This window comes from Tenebrio molitor, chromosome 2 (assembly GCF_963966145.1).
Source record: "Tenebrio molitor chromosome 2, icTenMoli1.1, whole genome shotgun sequence".
Lineage (NCBI taxonomy): Eukaryota > Metazoa > Arthropoda > Insecta > Coleoptera > Tenebrionidae > Tenebrio > Tenebrio molitor.
Genome location: NC_091047.1, coordinates 11,595,791 through 11,613,928, shown reverse-complemented (window position 1 = coordinate 11,613,928; position 18,138 = coordinate 11,595,791). Strand labels below are relative to the sequence as shown.

The window sequence follows — 18,138 nt, the reverse complement described above, 5'->3', positions numbered from 1 at the left end:
AGGTTCCTTCAAACTTCCGGTTCGTCGTGGAGCAGACGCTCCGGGAGTTTTTCAAGGCTATCCAGGAGGGCCGGGACGCCGAGCAGTCTTGGAAGAAATCCATCTACAAGATAATCTCGAGGTTGGACGACCCGGTCCCGGAATATTTCAAATCCCCCAATTTCCTGGAGCAGTTGGAGTGACCGGTTAGCCGAACCGAAGAGCCGGTACCCAACGGTAGCCAATGGTTACCTTGCAGTACCATCCGTTAGACACGGCAAAAACACCAGAGAGAATCGGTGACACGTGACAAAACTGTCAACAGTTTATATGTTGTTTTGCTGGGAATGAGCTTGGAGGACGCCGCTATGACGCCATCTTCGAAACTTGTTCCGGACACTCTTGTTAAATAGTTGTGTTTAGTTGACAGAAAGACAATTTTATCGCCTCAGGCTTTATGTTCGTTCAAACGAACAGTGAACACAAATCAATCAATTTTCCAGTGATTACCTGAATATTTACCGGATAGAATTTTATGACGTCAAGTCTTTGTTTTCTTTTAAACCAGCAGTCAGCAAGTTCAAAATCTGCACTCTCATTGCGTTACTTCTGGCATGGTTACGTTCGACGCCACTGTAAACTGCCCCTTATTTCCCACTTGTATATAAAACGCGACTTGTACATAGTATTTATCACCCAATTTTATTTATATCATGTATTATTATATTATTATCTCAACCAAAGTTTTTATTTCACTAGTCCCACATACGATTATTCCTTCTCGAATAATTCTATGTACGCTTTCGGTAACGAACTTTGAAACCACAATAACTAACCACTTCAGAGTTTGCTACCGAAGAAAAAAAAAAGATCTATCGCAGCAATTACTCTTACATTTTGTATCAAATACAATGAGCAAGTACAATTGCTGTGATTCATCTTCTCACCATATTATGTAGGTATGCCTTGTTTTGTATTTATTTCGTATCTTTATCGCCCTTTTCATCTTTGTTTTTTGAACTTGTTCGTTTAGTTTTAGACTAGTTGCTATGTTTTCTTTTTTTGTTTTTGTTAGCATACCTACTTAATATCGTCCCAATTTAATTTTTATTATAATTTAATTAATTTTAATCACTTGCACAATCAAATAGTGTAGGATCTACACGGTGAATGCAAATACAGTGTGAGGCAACTAGTCAGTAATAATAAATCGTATTAATTTTATTTTGCTTTTTGTTTTTTTGTTGTTTTTGAATATTTTTTGTTCGAAGACAGTTTACAGTGTGATAAATATTTCGAGTACAATAATTTTGAGCCATAAATCGTAAATTGTACATAAATTTCGTGCTCATGGTTTCCTTCACATCCCACAATAGTTGAAGTCACAAACAATAGGAGGTCCCGAGAGCTCTTAACTTAGCCTTTGCATTGAGGCTACGAGGTCGTGATTTTGCTGTTCCTAAAGTCCTATATTCGATATACTGCCGAAATTGTAAGACTGCCATTCACTTAAGATTGATTTTTAAATTTGGTTGTCGTTGAGCGTTGGGTTGCATTTCAAAATTAATGGTTTGGATGTTTGTGATTTTGAGTTGACGTTTTGGTTCTGTTCTCGGGACCTAGATCGGTACATTACATTAAAAAAAAAGTTGAAAAACAAAATTAAAAAATTATAATCTAAATAGTTATTTATTAAGATTTAAAGTATATAACGTTGTCGACTGTAAAGTACCCGAAAATGCTGATGGTTTTCAAACAAGCAAACGCTCGACTCTTCAAATCCAAATAATGTTTATTATTGATATAAAAACGGTTGTAAATAAGCTTTCTCTCCATAACAATAGATGTTTGTCTCTGGTAGTCGATGCACATATTCGGTGTTGATTTAAAATATGATAAGAAATAGCGAGTCGAGTATTCTTCAAGTACAAAAGTTTGTAAACCATTGGTGTGTGACAAAGGGATAATGAAGAGACCTAAGTGCTTTAATTTAAAATTGTTGTTTAGAGCAAATCCTGCAGATTTTTACTTGGCGGCGGGCTGGTGGTAATGATGGGCAAGAAGGAATGGTGGGAATACAAAGAAAGGGTTTAGTCTTGGTGGTAGGTGAGATGGGTTATCTTCTTGTTTATGATTCCGCCATCAGTCCGTGTACTTGACAATGAAGACCTCAAAAAGTTACTGTTGGTTTTAACAATTCACCCAACTTTAACTTTAAATCTCACAGCTTTTACCAATGATGATGATTCAAATTGTTGATAAAACAAAACCATGTGAAAACATAAGAGCTAGTGGGCTCACTTCAATTCGCGAGAAGCCGAGCGCGGCTGTCCGAATTGTTGAAGACAAATCCAACAGATGAATTCAGAAAAGGCCTGAACAAGGTCCCGGAGGAATTACATTGCTTTCTGGATGAGACTGTCTTAGTAATTTTTGAGGTCGCTCCAAGAGCCCCACCGGGGGTGGTAGTGTAGTGTCCCTTCCTTAGGTAGGACCCCAACATGATTCCGATTCCGTTATACATTCTGAGTATTGCAACTTTTGGCCATTTCGAGGACATTTTGTTTTGAATTTTTGAGTTCGCATCGTTTGGTTCCATATGCACACACATTCGGATGACATCTTGGCACGGGGGGTTATCTCCGCGGAGGCCACGGTATGCGTGTGGAGGTCGTTATTCTTCTAGTTTCGTTACAGGAGGATTCTGCTTTACAGGTTCAAAACACTGTTCGGAAAAAACGTTTAGGTCACCGGTTCAAAAATGATACATAAAAATATCACGAAAAAAGTACAAGCTTATTTTTAAGCACCTCTGCGCCTTAAAATTAAATTTCGAAGCAAAAATGATATGAGTGTGTATAACCAAAATCTGCCTTATTCTATTTTCTTATGACGAAAATCTCCTACCGTTATAGCGCTATTAATTTGCTAGTGTGTATCGTTCTTCATCACCTGACACTGACGATTTTTAACCGTTTCCATAAAATTAATTATCAACTAATCTAGTCCAATATGTAATACATAGAATTTTGTGTGGGTTGTAGTATACATGTACAATTGTTGGTAAACCGCCGGGTGTCTCCGTTTACTTCGCCTCAGTTCCCGCTTTCTTTGCGAGCTCTGTTGCGTTACCGTTATCGTTACGTTACAGCGTAGCCACTAGTCGTCGAGGTCTTGATTTACCGCGTCCGGTCGCGTCCCGACCACCAACCTCCACCCCCGCGCCAATTAATCGTAGTATCCGGGGGGCGGAGGCGTCGCGGCGCACGACATCCCTTCAACAACACCACCTCCACCACCACAGATTTCATTTCGTAGCAAACATTGTTTTGCGGCAGGATCGGTCCTCGGGAGCGTTCTCAACCTGAAATAGTCATAAAAAAGCCACACTGAAACTGAAACAATAGCTAATGAAGGCAACCAACCAAAAAATACAGTTTATCGAAATTTTTCTAAACCGGATACTTACTCATTCAAAAATTTCACTGGGCCAATTCGTCCGTTCAAAAAGTGCCTTCAAAGTTGTTTTTACGAAAAAATTACAAAATAAGGGCCCTAAATAGACTCAACGCCCAACCAAAACGCTTCCGGGGACTTGCCCTGCCGACTGTACTTTTGATCGGTTTCCACCAGAGACACTCGGTCACATAAACATAAGATTATTTCATAAATATTATATTGTTATGCTAAGGTGGCCGAAACGAGGTACTCTCTCGCCCAGGCTATACTATTTGTGGTATATAGTAACTTTGATGATTAGAAGTAGATAATAAACATACAGATTCAATGGTTTCAGTTACCCGTGTTACACAGATTACGTTAGCTGTTATTGTTATTTGTTAAGGCCAACGCAACCGCAACGTCTCTTCCTCGACCACAGAACCTTTGGAAACTGACAGACAACTTCACTACCCTCGTAGGTACTCGAGACAACACGATTCCGCTTCCACTCTTCGGCGGACTTTGTCCGCCGTCAAATTCGAAATTTTGCGCCGCCTCCACCTGTCCGCCGCCGGTTTCCATAACAGTGCAATACGAAGGAACCCCGTTACGGTTGCGCTCGCCATCCCTATTAAGTTTAATTTCACGTCACCAGATGACTCTTTGGTCTTCCTTGTTAATACTCGACAACGACAAGATGTGACAATCGTCATGTTCAAGCCACTGATATGTCAAAGTTTGGCATCTAAATTTCTGGAAATGTGACTGCCCCAAGTCGCATAGATATTTTAAATCGAACTTACCACTCATTTGGCTATTATTCACAAATACTTTTAGGTTTAAATTTGTAGCTCGACTCCGACCGCTGACCACCCACGTGTCGGGGGCGGCGAGTCGGGCGTAATCTCGGATCGAAAAAGTGGCGGGTTGTCGAGATGGGTCACAGTCACTGGTGTTAAGCGCCACGAGGCTCCGAAACTACAGTATAATTATAAGGTTAGGCATTGCGTCGATAGAGAATCGAATAAGATTGTATATTTAGTACAAAAATGTGAAAAAAAATCGAGATAGCTCAAAATTTAATTTCCCGCTCCCATCTCTAAGCTTATCCGGTGGTTTATATGTGTAAAAATTTAAGAGTATTTTTATATTTATATTGGTGTAAATCAAAATTTGGTATTGACAAAATTATTGTAGAGATTTTAGGTTGATAAATTTAATAAAATTAAGATTTAGGAATTTTTAAATGAATTTGTATATAAAAATTTATATATAATATATAGAGGGATGGTTCAGAGATGGGTGCTATGTCGGTATATGCGTTTGCATGGGGACGTGGCGACGTATACTATACTATATACGTACAAAGTACTCATAGTGTGCGATGATAGCACTTTCCTACGTTGCTTTTGTTTATTTAGCGTGTGCCGTATCCATGTTACATTAGACAATTTTACTATTTGGTGTACAGCAATTGTTTCGACCCCCAAAGGCTCATGGCCCCAAGGGACAATCGAGATGTTGTGACTGTGTTTTCATTGAGCAGTATAATAAATATATACATTTATTTGGAAACGTAACTGTTATTTTTCCCATTCGCTCTTGATTCTGATTGATACAAAATCAACTTTTCCTCCCTAAATCCACCACCGAACCCTCTCGTTATGATGATCGATCGAGTCTGGAATAATTTTGTCCAAACAATGCAACCGATGCAAAAACTCGGCTACTTAACTGTGTGCGATCAACAGTAATTATTTAGATCAGATGCGCTGCAATGCATGGAGGAAGTATTCCTAGAAATTTTTGCCGAAACTCAGTAAAACTGGTAAAGCACTATATGTCCATTCTTTCCATTCTTCGTTATTTAAAACACCATTACGAAAGTAAGATGAATCTTTTATGTTCGGAAGTAAAAACCATTTTTGCGCCCCTTACCTAAGTAATTGTTGATCGCACCGTGTAACTGAAGTGATACTTATTTCTTTTATTGAAAAAGTTTCACTTATCGTAAGTACGTAGACATACTGAAAAAGTTAGTTACGCTCAAACGTCCACTACGCCAAAAATAATTAATTTTAGAGGGGTTAATACAATTTCCTGTAAAATATATAAAAACAGGTACCTATAAATTTATCGCCAATCGAAGAGATCAGAATAGATGTGAGAAATTGTTTCCTGTTTGCTTTCAAAGTTGAATATAGGCAACTCTATATACGCACGACTATTACAGAAACCAACCAATCTGCTGTGGTAATAAAACTGTCAGAGTTCTCTCAGAAGGGGAAGAGCAACGGTTCGTAGTTTAGCAATGCAGAACCAGAGGGCACACACACATGAATATTTAGTGACAATGATCTAGTGATCTTCGATTCTTCGGTTGATACGTTGAACAAATGAAAACAAATAAATGTATTCTGAAGATGACCGACTTCTTTAAAATCATTTCTATGTACCTGATTAATATGTATAGGTATTTAAAAATTTGATTATAAATTTGGTTAAATTGAATTTAAAAAATTTTCTGACAAATGCAACAAAACTTATATAAAATGGAAATTAATAATTAAACACTTTTAGGTTACGTTGTACACTCACAAATTTTGTTTAGTTCTAAAACCGGACATATTTGTATTGAAAAATATAGATTTTTGGTGTTTATTAACTGTGGTAAAACGAATATAAGGAACGAAAACTGGCTTGCCTCGACAATCATTTATAGATACCTACCCTGTAGTTTGTTGAATATAAAATCATTTCTTTCGCCATACGGCCATACAGTTTTATTAAAGTTAAAATTGTTTCATTCAAACATTCCAGTTGAATTGAAAAATATTATAACAAAGGCATCAACACAACGCCAACGACTTTTTTTAAAATAAAATTTAACAAAAAATAAGTTTATTCCAAATTAAAATTAATTTGTTCATCGAAAAAATTATCTTAACGTCGTAATTAATTTTTATTAATTCATTGTCTTATTCCAGTAAGAATTCGAGTACACTCGGCAAAGTTATTAGTTATGTTATTACTGTTTAAATAATCAAGGAGTAAGTTATACATTAATTTAATATTCATGTAAACTGCATTTCATCTATTTTATACACTTTTTCTAGTATGGAGCCTTATTAATCACTTATAAAAGTTATTCAGCTTGATTACAGGCTGCGTCAGGTCATTTGCTGCGGCGTTTAAACCATTTAGTTAAATTATTTAAAATGAACTACACTATTACTTAAATTAAGAGTGAAAACAGCACTAAGAGTGTACTTTAAACTAAATGAAAGTCATAGAACATGATATGTACTTGCATATTTGTTTGTTTGTGAATAGTGCAACTAAAACCTCATTTTTTAAGTAAGGCAATCGAAAGAAGAAGGAAGCAATCGATTGCTGGAACAACACTGATTACGTAAGAATAATAAAAAAACAATAAAATAGGAAATAATCTCGTATTTTGTGTATCGTCAGAACAGGAAGTTTGGGGCAAGACAAGGTAGCTAAGGTTTAACATAGAACAAAATACAGGTTTTCAAAAATCAAGAGTCACATTTACAATCTTTGGCAATGAATCTTCCACATTTTTATTCAAGAAAGAACAGTTAACAATGAATTTGTGGAGAAAATTTAATTTATTTTATTCTATTCTTCTATTTTGTGATAGGTAGAGGAATCAGTTGTTTTGGATTAATAGATGCAAAAGTTGGTTCTTCTGCTGTATTGTGCATTATAAACATCTGTAATCACCTTCAGTATTTTCATAACCTTGTCACGGTTAACATAAAAAGCGCAATTAACAACAAATTTGCGCAAAATGCAACTTTAGACTCTAGCGCAACGAAACGTCCTCCTGTTTTCATGGCGTTTCCGCGACTTAGAACGGTGGGGGCAACAAATCTAACGTGCGTCATCAATTGCGATTGGTTCGTTTGAATGGAGTTAAGTAGTCTTACTCTGCTACCCCACTTTGCCCCACCTTCCCCTACGTTTCTTCGGTACATCAGGTCAAAGAAGTGTGACTGTGCTTAGTTTATCTTAAAAATGATGAACCTGTTTGCGTAAACAAGTTGCTTTCACTACAGACAATTATAGATTTGTAAAACGTCTTCAAAGAGTTTGAAATTTGGTTGATGAAATGGTACCAATTTCAACAAACGATAAGAGTTGGGGTAATAAGAATTAAGCAGAGCGCAGGTGGTGCATGCAAGAAGGGAATGTTACATCAGTATCAGATATATATTTTTTTAAGAACAGTACTCTCGAAACACAAGTACTGATGGATAGCATATCAAGTATGGAAGCACAAACAGCTATCAATCAAATTAGTGTGGTAGTGTTTTAAATTATTTATGTAATGAAACCCCTCCAAGCATATCCTTCACAACAAAGATCTTATGAAGAGCTTTTTTGAACTCATTAACTTCAAAATGACATTTCGCAAACGCAACAGTTAACCGCGAACCTAGATTTCAAGCACTAGTGCTACAAAATCATTCAAGAAGCATTGGCCTTTTTGAGCATTCTGAAAATAATTTGACTTGATAATAATAAAATCTGCTTTACAAAACGTCATTTCTCCAATTTGGATGTTTAACATTTCGAAAGAATGAAAATAAATCGCTATTAATTCGATTGACACTTAGGCAAGCGCCATCTTTTCACTAAATTGGAAACTATTTAAAATGCTAATGTTCGTTTCAAAAAATATTGCACAAACCTCGATGCGCGAAAACGCACCTATTCGGCACATTCGCGCAAATGAAGCACTCATGTGCGAAAAATGTCTTCTCGCACTCGGTTCCTAAATAACTATTATTGTACAAACAATGTCAGATAAGAATATAAGAATTATGGTCTTTTTGTTATTCGCTACACGAGGTATTTATAATTATTAACATTATCTAAACAACGACACTATAAAGTACATAATTTCCTCGTTTACATGACTTCACGTGTAATTTTGAAAAAAAAAGAATTATGTGAACTCGAAATAAGTAGGTATAAGTAGGTACTACATATTGTCTGTGACTAAAATATTATCAGCAATATTTTACAAATATCTACTATTATAAATACATACAGGTATCAAATTTTGAATGTGCCGCTTTATATGTAGAATAAATTCGACACTGAATGTCATATTTTCAGGTTAGGTTTTTGACCAGAGACAAGTTTCAACAGTGTTTAGAGTCTAAAAAATATTGCACTTTTACAATAAACTCCCAATTTGTAAATTTTATTCCATGTCAAGCATAAACTGTGTGTCACAATATTTTTGTGTTAATCTTCATTTATCAATTATTTGCAGTAGCTATTTGGAGTGTTTATTGTTTATTTAGTATAATTTACCCATTGCGTTTTTGGAAATAAAATGTACGCGTGGCGCCGGATTTGCTTCACTTGTAACACGCAACCAACAACCAACAGTAGCAACCACTCTCAAACTTTCCACCAATCAAATCACAATTACAGCGTCAATTTTATTCATGCAAATTACTGGATAATGGCCACGTATTTACTATTAACTACACCAATTACACAATTTTATCTTACAGCAACGTTTTTTATGTCATTGTAAATATACGTGTATAATAGCTAAGTAAGTATTATCTCTAGGTTACAATGCGTCCATCAGTTTTGTAATGTTTTGAAATGTACCTGATACTTACTTGAGTTAGAAATTTGTCACATTTCGATGTGGTTTGAAAGGATGTGGGTTGATAAAGAGATTTCCAATAACCACATCGAATGTGGCTAAAAGACAGGGCTGTCGGCTGTCCGTCTGCAATTATCATTTTACCGCCCCACAATTTATTCTTACAAAAACAGTATAATTATAACATACGTATAAATAAGCATTAAATAATTAATAACAATAGTAATTAGTCTCACATTTATGAAAAAAACATTACAAACTGACTTGGTCTTTAGCTCCTTATAAGAAAATTGCACGCCTGTAAAAAGTATCAAAGAGAAAACTTGTATTTGAGACAATTCTCAAAAAGTTCTAAAGTAACTGGAATTTTTTTTCGTGTCTGCCATTGTTCTAAACATTAATAGTAGATCATATCATTGAGAGTAGAAGTGAGAGTTTTTGTGCTTCGCCCAGTTGCTGACCTCGACTTCGTCTCTGTATTCAATTTCTAGGCTTAGCACCAAAAGAACTTCTACTCTGAATGATATAATATTATATTCTTCAAGCGGATCACAAAAAAAAAATCGGACATGAACTCATTTATTTTCTTTTGCTGCAGTTACAGTAAAATGACAATTTTCAAATTTTAAGCCACCAGTGATTCTTAGTTCTCTTGTTCCAATATTATTAGTACTTGACTCGGTCGAGCCGCCTGTGCACATTTCAACTCCTAGGATTTGAAGTGTCCGGTTACAAAAAAATAAGAGCCACTTCAACCCTTTCTATGGAGATACACAAAGGTGCGATTTTCGACCGCTTGAAGATAGTAGCTATTTATGTAATAAGTACATAACATAGGATTTTGTGGACGAGCCCTATGGTTTGCGAGCAAGGCTAATAAATAGGGCAAGTTCACAAAGCCTAATTATGTACGAATTACATACAAGGCTTTATGTTCGATTGTGAAGTTAAGTTTCTTTTAGATACAAAATTCATTGATTCTAAAAATTACAATAATTTCGAAGTGTTCTGCTTTTATTGCTGCAGTTACGAAGTTGTTTGTTACTATTTATTTGAAAACGAACAGTGTTTGTGTTTGAAATGTGCGAGCTGAAATCGTCTTTCTTTTTAGTTGTAGTAACGAGCAAAGTAAGTGAAATTGCGGCAAAAGCTAAAGAATCTTTACTGCAAAGTTTTCTATTAATTCTATTCTTTCCTGATTTAAATAAAATGATGAAATTTAGTTGTTTTGACGTTTATTTTGAAGTAAAACCCAAAATTGACAAGCGTCCGCTTTACTTTATCATTACGGACGAGTCCCTAAAGAGGTAGATTATGGACGCCAAACGATATCATAAATCATGAATTATAATACAATCGAACATAAACATTTTTTAAGCACTGTTATCGTCTAAAAAAATCCACAAATGTGACAATTATTCTCCTCCAATCTGCAACACTGGCCGCAAGCCGCAATACTCTGCGGCCGCCCCTATGTTAGCAGCCCGCACGCAAAGCTAGTGCTGCACTCCTGCTAGGAGTGAACCTGCTAATTTCTATGTTTCATAATTTTAATTTTTATAAAAAAGAGAAGGTGTTATAAGATGGTCGCATACTTCATATTTTATGATAATTTTAGATAATTAGCGTTTCTGTTACAATTCAACTTTCAAAATAAAAAAAAGAAATATTTCAACGAGAAGATTTTATTTTACACTTTCCTTGATCTCATGGCGGAAAGGCTTACAACAAAACTAGAAGTATTTATGACGCAGTAGCGTCAGGTTTTATGACGGATTCCCATAAAATTCTCAGTCTGAAAGACGTGAAGCATATCTGATAAAAATCGAATGGTGCAGTAATTACGAAAAGTGTCCTTTAAGTAGATTGTTAAAATATTATTAATTTTGGGAACGTTGATTGACAGCTTTATAATGTAAAGTGACAAAAGCAGCAGATACAGATTTCTTAGTGCCATTGCACATTTTTCAAGTTAATGTTGCATTACTGAATAAGTGGCGACGACAAAATGGAATGTTACTAAAATACGGAAACCCCCCTAACAACCAGAAGTAAAATTAGCTAAAATTCTGTTTATAAAAGAATTAATCTTATTGTGAACGTAACGGTGAAATGTCAGTACAACAGAAAAGGATTTATTCTAGTGAACAATAAATCTTTTAGATAATACTACGTTAAGAAATTAATTTGTAATGAAAAAATAAAACTTAGTAATAATTCTAGTCTCACTTTTAAATTTTAATTACTTAATTTAATTTTCTACGCATAAATCATTGAGTTTTTCAGACGATAGTCAAAGTGGTTAACGTATTGATACACCTTACATGTATTGTGAGTTTGCCAGATAGCGTCACTATATAAAATAATAATTTTAAAGTTGGATTTATGACCACACATACGCACACAAATTGCTTAGCAACAGACTAAATTAACTCACTCATGTGCTCCGTTGGGTCGGATGCAGAACCTATTGCCACAAATCTGTGTTAATTTTAAAACTTTTTTAGGAAAATTCACTTCAGTGCTTTAAGTATGTTGACAAATATGTAAAGTGAACGTTTTTTGTGATGATTCATCGTTTATATTCAGTACGTGTCGATGAGAAATCAATTTTTTCATCGATTTTCAAAATTAATCGATTAATCTTACTTTTACTCTGAACAGTATCGACACACTTGTTCCAGTCCTACTTTCAAAAGATTTTGTATGTCAGTTGTCTGGCCCGTCAATTAAATGACAAGCTACAACTTTTGAAATGTACATATGCCCTTCTGCATGATTGTTTGCAACATATTTTGTCAGTCCTTGGGGAAAGTATGTTATTTTGGCAATTTTTGTAAAAGTTTCTGTATATTTTATGACCTTCTTATCATATTTTTTTTGTGTAGAATTTCCTATTTTTATTATTCTCTATATGATTTTTTGTTATATTTTTATTCTACACTTCTTATGTTTTATCATTTCATAATTTCTTTTGTCATTTTTTCATGCTACTTGTCATAGATGTTCTACTTTTTTCATAATAACACAAATTTTAACTAGTTTTATTGTAAGTGTGCTGTAAACTTTTTTATCTTTACTGAATATATGTAATTTATGACATTTTTTACAGTAGCATTGTTAATCCACTAATTCAAGATTAGACACTATAGTTTGCAATATATTTGTTTTTTATTCAAAGTGTTTATTTTAACTTTAACGCTGCCTTGCTTTTAATGGACATTGCGATATTTTGCGGAGCGAATTCTGGCTGACGAAAGTCATCAAGAGGCCCTAGCAACACACATCAAAGGTCAGAGTAATTTCGTCCTTAAATGTACAGAAACCACCTAAATGAAATATTTATTTAAATAATTACGCAATAATTGTCGACATTCACAGCTCCAGATCTCACATTATTCGTGCTGTCTCTTCAATTATAATGTTTCGTTTTCCTAAGACGGCGGTTTTTCAATTCATAATATTGGAATAAATTATATGAAATAGCATCAGCAGGTTGACTTTTTGCACGTGATTTTTTTCTCTTGTAGATGGCATGGAACTGGATCTGACTGGTTTAACATCATTCTTCAAAGGTAGTTTGAGGGTCTCAACCACTCCGCAGACCCAGATCAAAGATCAAAGTTCTTGCCGAACTATGTTACAGTTTTAATTGTTACCTTTCTAATTATAAAGGTTATTAATTCCAGGCAAATTATTCATTTGGTATGATTGAGGAGAACGATATAAAAAGTAGTACAATCGATCGCAACAATAACGGTTGGTTAATCATTATAATTTTATTTCTAAATATGTTTTCTTTAATTATACATGGTACAACGTATTTCTACCTGTACCGCTTTAGGTTTTTTGCATACTTCTTTGTCAATATCCGCCATATCATTATTCATGGTTGTTGTATACCTATTATCAAATCTAATCTAAATAATTAAATCCGGAAAATTATACCATAGGAAGTATATCGTAAAGCTGTTCACTTTTCATATTATTATACATATTATAATATGCGAATATAAATATTTCTTCTCTTTCTAACTTTTGAACTAGGCAAAAATAGAATCAAATATTATCAAGTTAACTGCGTTTTAATTAAATTTACCTGAAATGTGAATCTACAAAGATGGCGCTAGGAGCGCGGTCGACTTTGAAATTTCAAATAGCAAGGAGGGTGATATGGTACATTATTTCCAATTCTCTATCTCTATCCAACATTTTATAGATCGATTTTTAAATTCTATGCTTTGTACGGGAGTTATGACTACTCCAAACATAATCTCCAAACCGCTGGCAAGTGTGAAATATTATTTCTGTCATTCATTGCCTGTTGTCAATATGTACTTAAATATTCACAAGAAAGTGAAATAATGCCTCGGGTTCACCCAACAAAAACTAATCAAAACATTTTATTTTTCTAAGGAGTTGTAATTGGTTTAAAACCATTACAAACTGATTTTGTTAATATTTGTTGATTGATAAACCTAACCTCTGTTTTACCAGTCATTTTGACGGTTCTTGATAGTTGGTATCATTTTTGTAGTTTGCGTCAAAATTGCATCTTTTTTTAAACCAATTAAAATTTAGTTTTTTCTGGAAAAATAATTAAATATTAATGAATGAGATGGCGGTATTTGAAATTTTGAAGTACCATTTGGAAGATACGAAAAAGGAGAAGATATGAAGTGAGGCGAAAAAGTAAGTACGAGATAATCTGTGACAAGGTATTAACAAGAAATTTAACGAACGATTTGAATAATAAATTGTTTTTCTCTTTAAAAAGATAAGCGTATAACTCCCCAATGGTTTAAGTCGTCTCATCCATTGTTTCTTATTTGTGTATTCGACATACATCACGAGTCTCGAATGGTTTTAGTTGTCTTGTTAATTGTGCTTGTTTGCATATGGAACGTACCATTAAGTACACAAATGGCTGTGTTAAATGACAGACTGAACTGATAATGATTTATGATTAAATTACTATTGTTCCTTTAAATAGGGAGAAAGTCACATATCAAAATTATCATCAGCTCTACACTCTTAAACAAAACATCTAAAGAAGCTAATTATTTATTGTTGCATGAAATATTTTATAGTAATACGAAAGACTCCTACGTTTTATGTTGCTTTGTATAAGTTTATCACATTCTCTCTCGTAAAAATGCAATTACTGACAAATTATTGGATCTTTACATTAATTAAAAACATGTTTTATTTTCTTTGTTTTTTCTGTTTATCTGTTCCTAGCTGTTGACCTAGTTTCACCCTTGTGGATTTCGCTGAACGGTAAATTTCATAGATCTACTTATTTCAATGTTTGGGCATAGAAGAAACATAAAGCAATAATGAAAAACTATAAAGCATGTAAATGTATTTGCAGTATCTCTCGCATATGCAAAAATTGGTTGATTGTCACTGTTGCGGTCACAGAAGATCAAGGATGCTTTGCAAACGCGTTATTGATAAGTAGAAATTTTCTCTGCTTGCTACAGAAACACCCTGCTTCGCCTTTTTCGTTACTGCTCAGCCACCTTGCAAAGTGATGCAATAGTTTCCACCTTCCACCACAGCTGCAGTTAAAGAAACACTCTAACTACAGTGTGGAATAAAATGATTTACATCTAGTTACCTTTGGGATTTTTGCACATGTAAATTTTCCTGAACCGCTCTACTTTTTTTTTTTGAAGTGTCGAACTATTAGTTCTGTCAATAAATGTCATCAATCGAATTGACAATTGTTACAATTTACTAAATTGAATTAACAAACGTTGGTGGCCACTTTCAACACTAGCTGTGACTTGCTTTTGTTAGCTCCTTTTTAATTTCAACCTCGCTACTTTGCATTCATATCATCCCTTCGCAATAAATCACATTTGGAATTTTGGAATATTTTGAGGTTAGGCTTTCTTTTTTTTGTAGAGTGGCATTTCGTATTTTTACTGTATTAGTTAAAACCCCACCAGAATAAGATCTGTAGCTTTTTAATGATAAGCGCCCAAAGAATACATACATAGTTATTAATTTTTCATTTTATAATATGCTAAGATTTCAGTACATTTGTAATGCCAAAACATAACAAAAGTAGAAAAATTTGACAATAATGTTTTCGTCTGATTAGACAAAGAAACAATAAAGCAATAAAAATTTAATTCTTCTCCAACCGTCATAAAAGATGTTACTTTTAATACCGTTTTCTGTCACTAAAGTTGATGTTTTTGTAACTACAAAAAAGTTACATGTTACTAAGGCAAAACTTTTACCTTCTAGGATTTAAAGTACTTTTAATCCTAGGCTTAAAAAGTTTTTCTTGCAACTAATAGTTTAACATTTAACGAAAATAACTAAATATATAAACAAAACAAGCCAAAACTGTCTTTTTGGTTACACGAGTACATATTTCAATAAAGCGTTCGCTTTAAAATTTTTCGCTTCGCCTCGCTGTACAAACAAATTGCTCGTCAAAAAAGTACCACTTTTTTGCCTAATAACACAATCTACTATTTTCGACATCCGATCTCACAAAAGACGCAAAATAGTCCTATAGAAGAAAATAAAACATATAATTAAAAACACGTGTGGTAATGAGTAATGATAATATGTTAAATACTCTTGGTTTAATAAACGCCGCGAACTTTAATAAGTTAGATCTTCAGAAAATGCTGCATAATTTAGTGCGAGTGAATAATAAAGTTGAAATTGCTACACTTATCTCAAAATAGCTGTGGAGTTAGGTTACATTGAACAACCAGTTTTTCAGGCTGCTTTAATTAATATCTGGGATCATTAGACACATAAAGACTTTGCACACCATTTAAATCAATTTTTGTGTTTATATATGTCAAAAATGCAAGATTAATGAATTAATCAGTCACATACCAAATGAACATCGTGTGCCGTCCGTTCGTTCCTTAATGAGTAGATTCTGACATCTTGTACATTTATGTATACCATGTTTGATGATAACTGCATTACATCTAGGCATTTTATTTTTTATCTCATTCTAATGTAATCAACCAGTCTTTTTGATTTTTTTTTGTTATATAATTTTGAAAACTAATTGTGAGCAATTTCTCTCGCCGGTGTAGAAACCCATTAAAAATCAATGATTATCCAACCAAATTTATTAATTTTCAAAAGAGTTCATGAAATTTTCAAGTTATTCCTGTATCTGTTAATAGGTGTAATAAACTCTTCACCGTCAAAGGGAGGGACAGAACTGCCAGAAATGATTACCTCAAAAGAGTTAGAACTCCAGAAGCTCTGAAAATAATACGAGAAGGTATTAAGAGAAAATAGTGGCACAAAACGTGGGTAGGTTCGACCAGCATGTCAAGAATTATTTTGGAATTGAAGAGTGTTGAGTTTTCGAAGAGTGACGTGTCTACAGAAATTACAGCAGAAGAAAAATTTTATAAATAAAATGACAAAATGTAAGCTTATGGAGGTATGGCCTATGTGAAGTAAAGAGAAGATCACTTGATCACTCTGTATCTCTGATGGAAAGTGGCATATGCCACAGTCATTCCACTACGTTTCTGAGATTCTGTGAATAATAAATGAAAATTTAAATAACACTGCATCGACGCAGAAGGTGAGGATAATTTGGCGCTGTCTTTGAGAGAGCAGGACTCACAGCCGCTGAAGATTAATCTTGTGGAGTTTCAGATCGAAATCTGTAAAGAGAAAGCTAAACGTGTACATTTTGAACGAAATGTTTTGTAAATCACTAAATAATCACTAATAAATAATTAAGTGTCATTGTGCTACCTTGTTTTTACCTTGCAAAAACAAAAGTTTTTTTAGAGACATTTATAACACGACTATATGTAGTTCTCTCCAATGAGGTTTTAGGACATTAGAGTATTCCTTTAAGAAATCATCTTTATCTTTTATGCATTAACTTAATAATTATGTCCTTAAAGTATTCTTCAATCCTAGGATTGCTGTTTTGAGAAGTTGATAAATATATTATCGTCACTTTAACATCTAGGTAATTCTAAATGTAGAGTTTTCGGAAAAATCTTTGCATTATTTGTATGTTTAAAACATTTATATGACGAACAAATTTCTGGTTTGAATTTAATTTAGAGTACCTAATTGATGTTAATGAGTGAATGGATTCTCTAAAGAGCATAAACAAGTAGATAACTTCAAAACCGAAATTTTGGAGTTACCTAGTTGTACATAATATTAAATCAAAATTTCTGAAGTTATCCTAATAATTGTCTACAGATTTCTTCTTTGAACAAGTGGCATGTTTAGGTTTTTAATGGAATTGTAGATATACTCGAAAAATTTTAATAGCATTTTAAAAAATCTTAATGTTAAATCAAAACTTACACCGAAAGCAATTTAACTTAGTTTGTTTTTTAAGAGCAATTGGGATGGCAATAGTTAATGCCCTGTTTATTTATAATCCTTCATGCATTTTAATGACATTTTTTTAAAACAACCCGTTGCGCTAAGTATTAATAATTATATAAGACACTTTAATACTAATTTGTTAAAGTAGCTGTTCTTCAACGTTGATCATATAATGAAGTTATTACAGGGGTTATGATAATGAACTACGGTTGTAAACAAAGTAATTTATTAATGCTAAAGCATTCAACGATCTCAAGGATTTTTTGAAATAGAATAAATGATTTTAAAAATCAACAGATCCTTCAGGTAGCACAATTGCCAGAAATCATTACACGAAGTTTCGTTACTTCCGACACTGATTTGTACAAGATTATCAAAATCGATACACTACCTAATACGCAATAACACATATACAGGGTGTTTGAAAATTGCTAGTACAAAAAAAAACTGTGGCATCTGGAAGCCCTAAGAAATCCAAGAAACCAATTTTTAATTTTTTAAAACAAAAGGGATAAAGTAACCCTATTCCTGCATATTCTACGCCTCAGGCGGGGCAATATTTTTTAAACCTTGGTAACCAAGCGTGATGATCGTAGTGATAATGAAGGACTATACAACAATATGAAAAATTTATATTTTTTTGCAAGATCTTGGCAACCACAGATTGACAGTTTAAGAACATCAAATTTTTTATTTCGTTATTG

General features: G+C 33.7%; 1 protein-coding gene across 4 annotated transcripts in view; it reads left to right on the top strand.

Annotated features, from left to right (window-relative positions):
* Window positions 1–4,995, top strand: part of pros (prospero) — a 58,967-nt gene extending 53,972 nt beyond the window's left edge. For all 4 annotated transcript variants that reach the window (XM_069037887.1, XM_069037889.1, XM_069037886.1 and 1 more), the window contains one exon: window positions 3–4,995. In XM_069037887.1, the coding sequence (XP_068893988.1) occupies window positions 3–182 (180 nt within the window). In that variant the 3' untranslated portion in view covers window positions 183–4,995. The remainder of the gene's footprint in view (window positions 1–2) is intronic.
* Window positions 4,996–18,138: the final 13,143 nt, after the last annotated feature.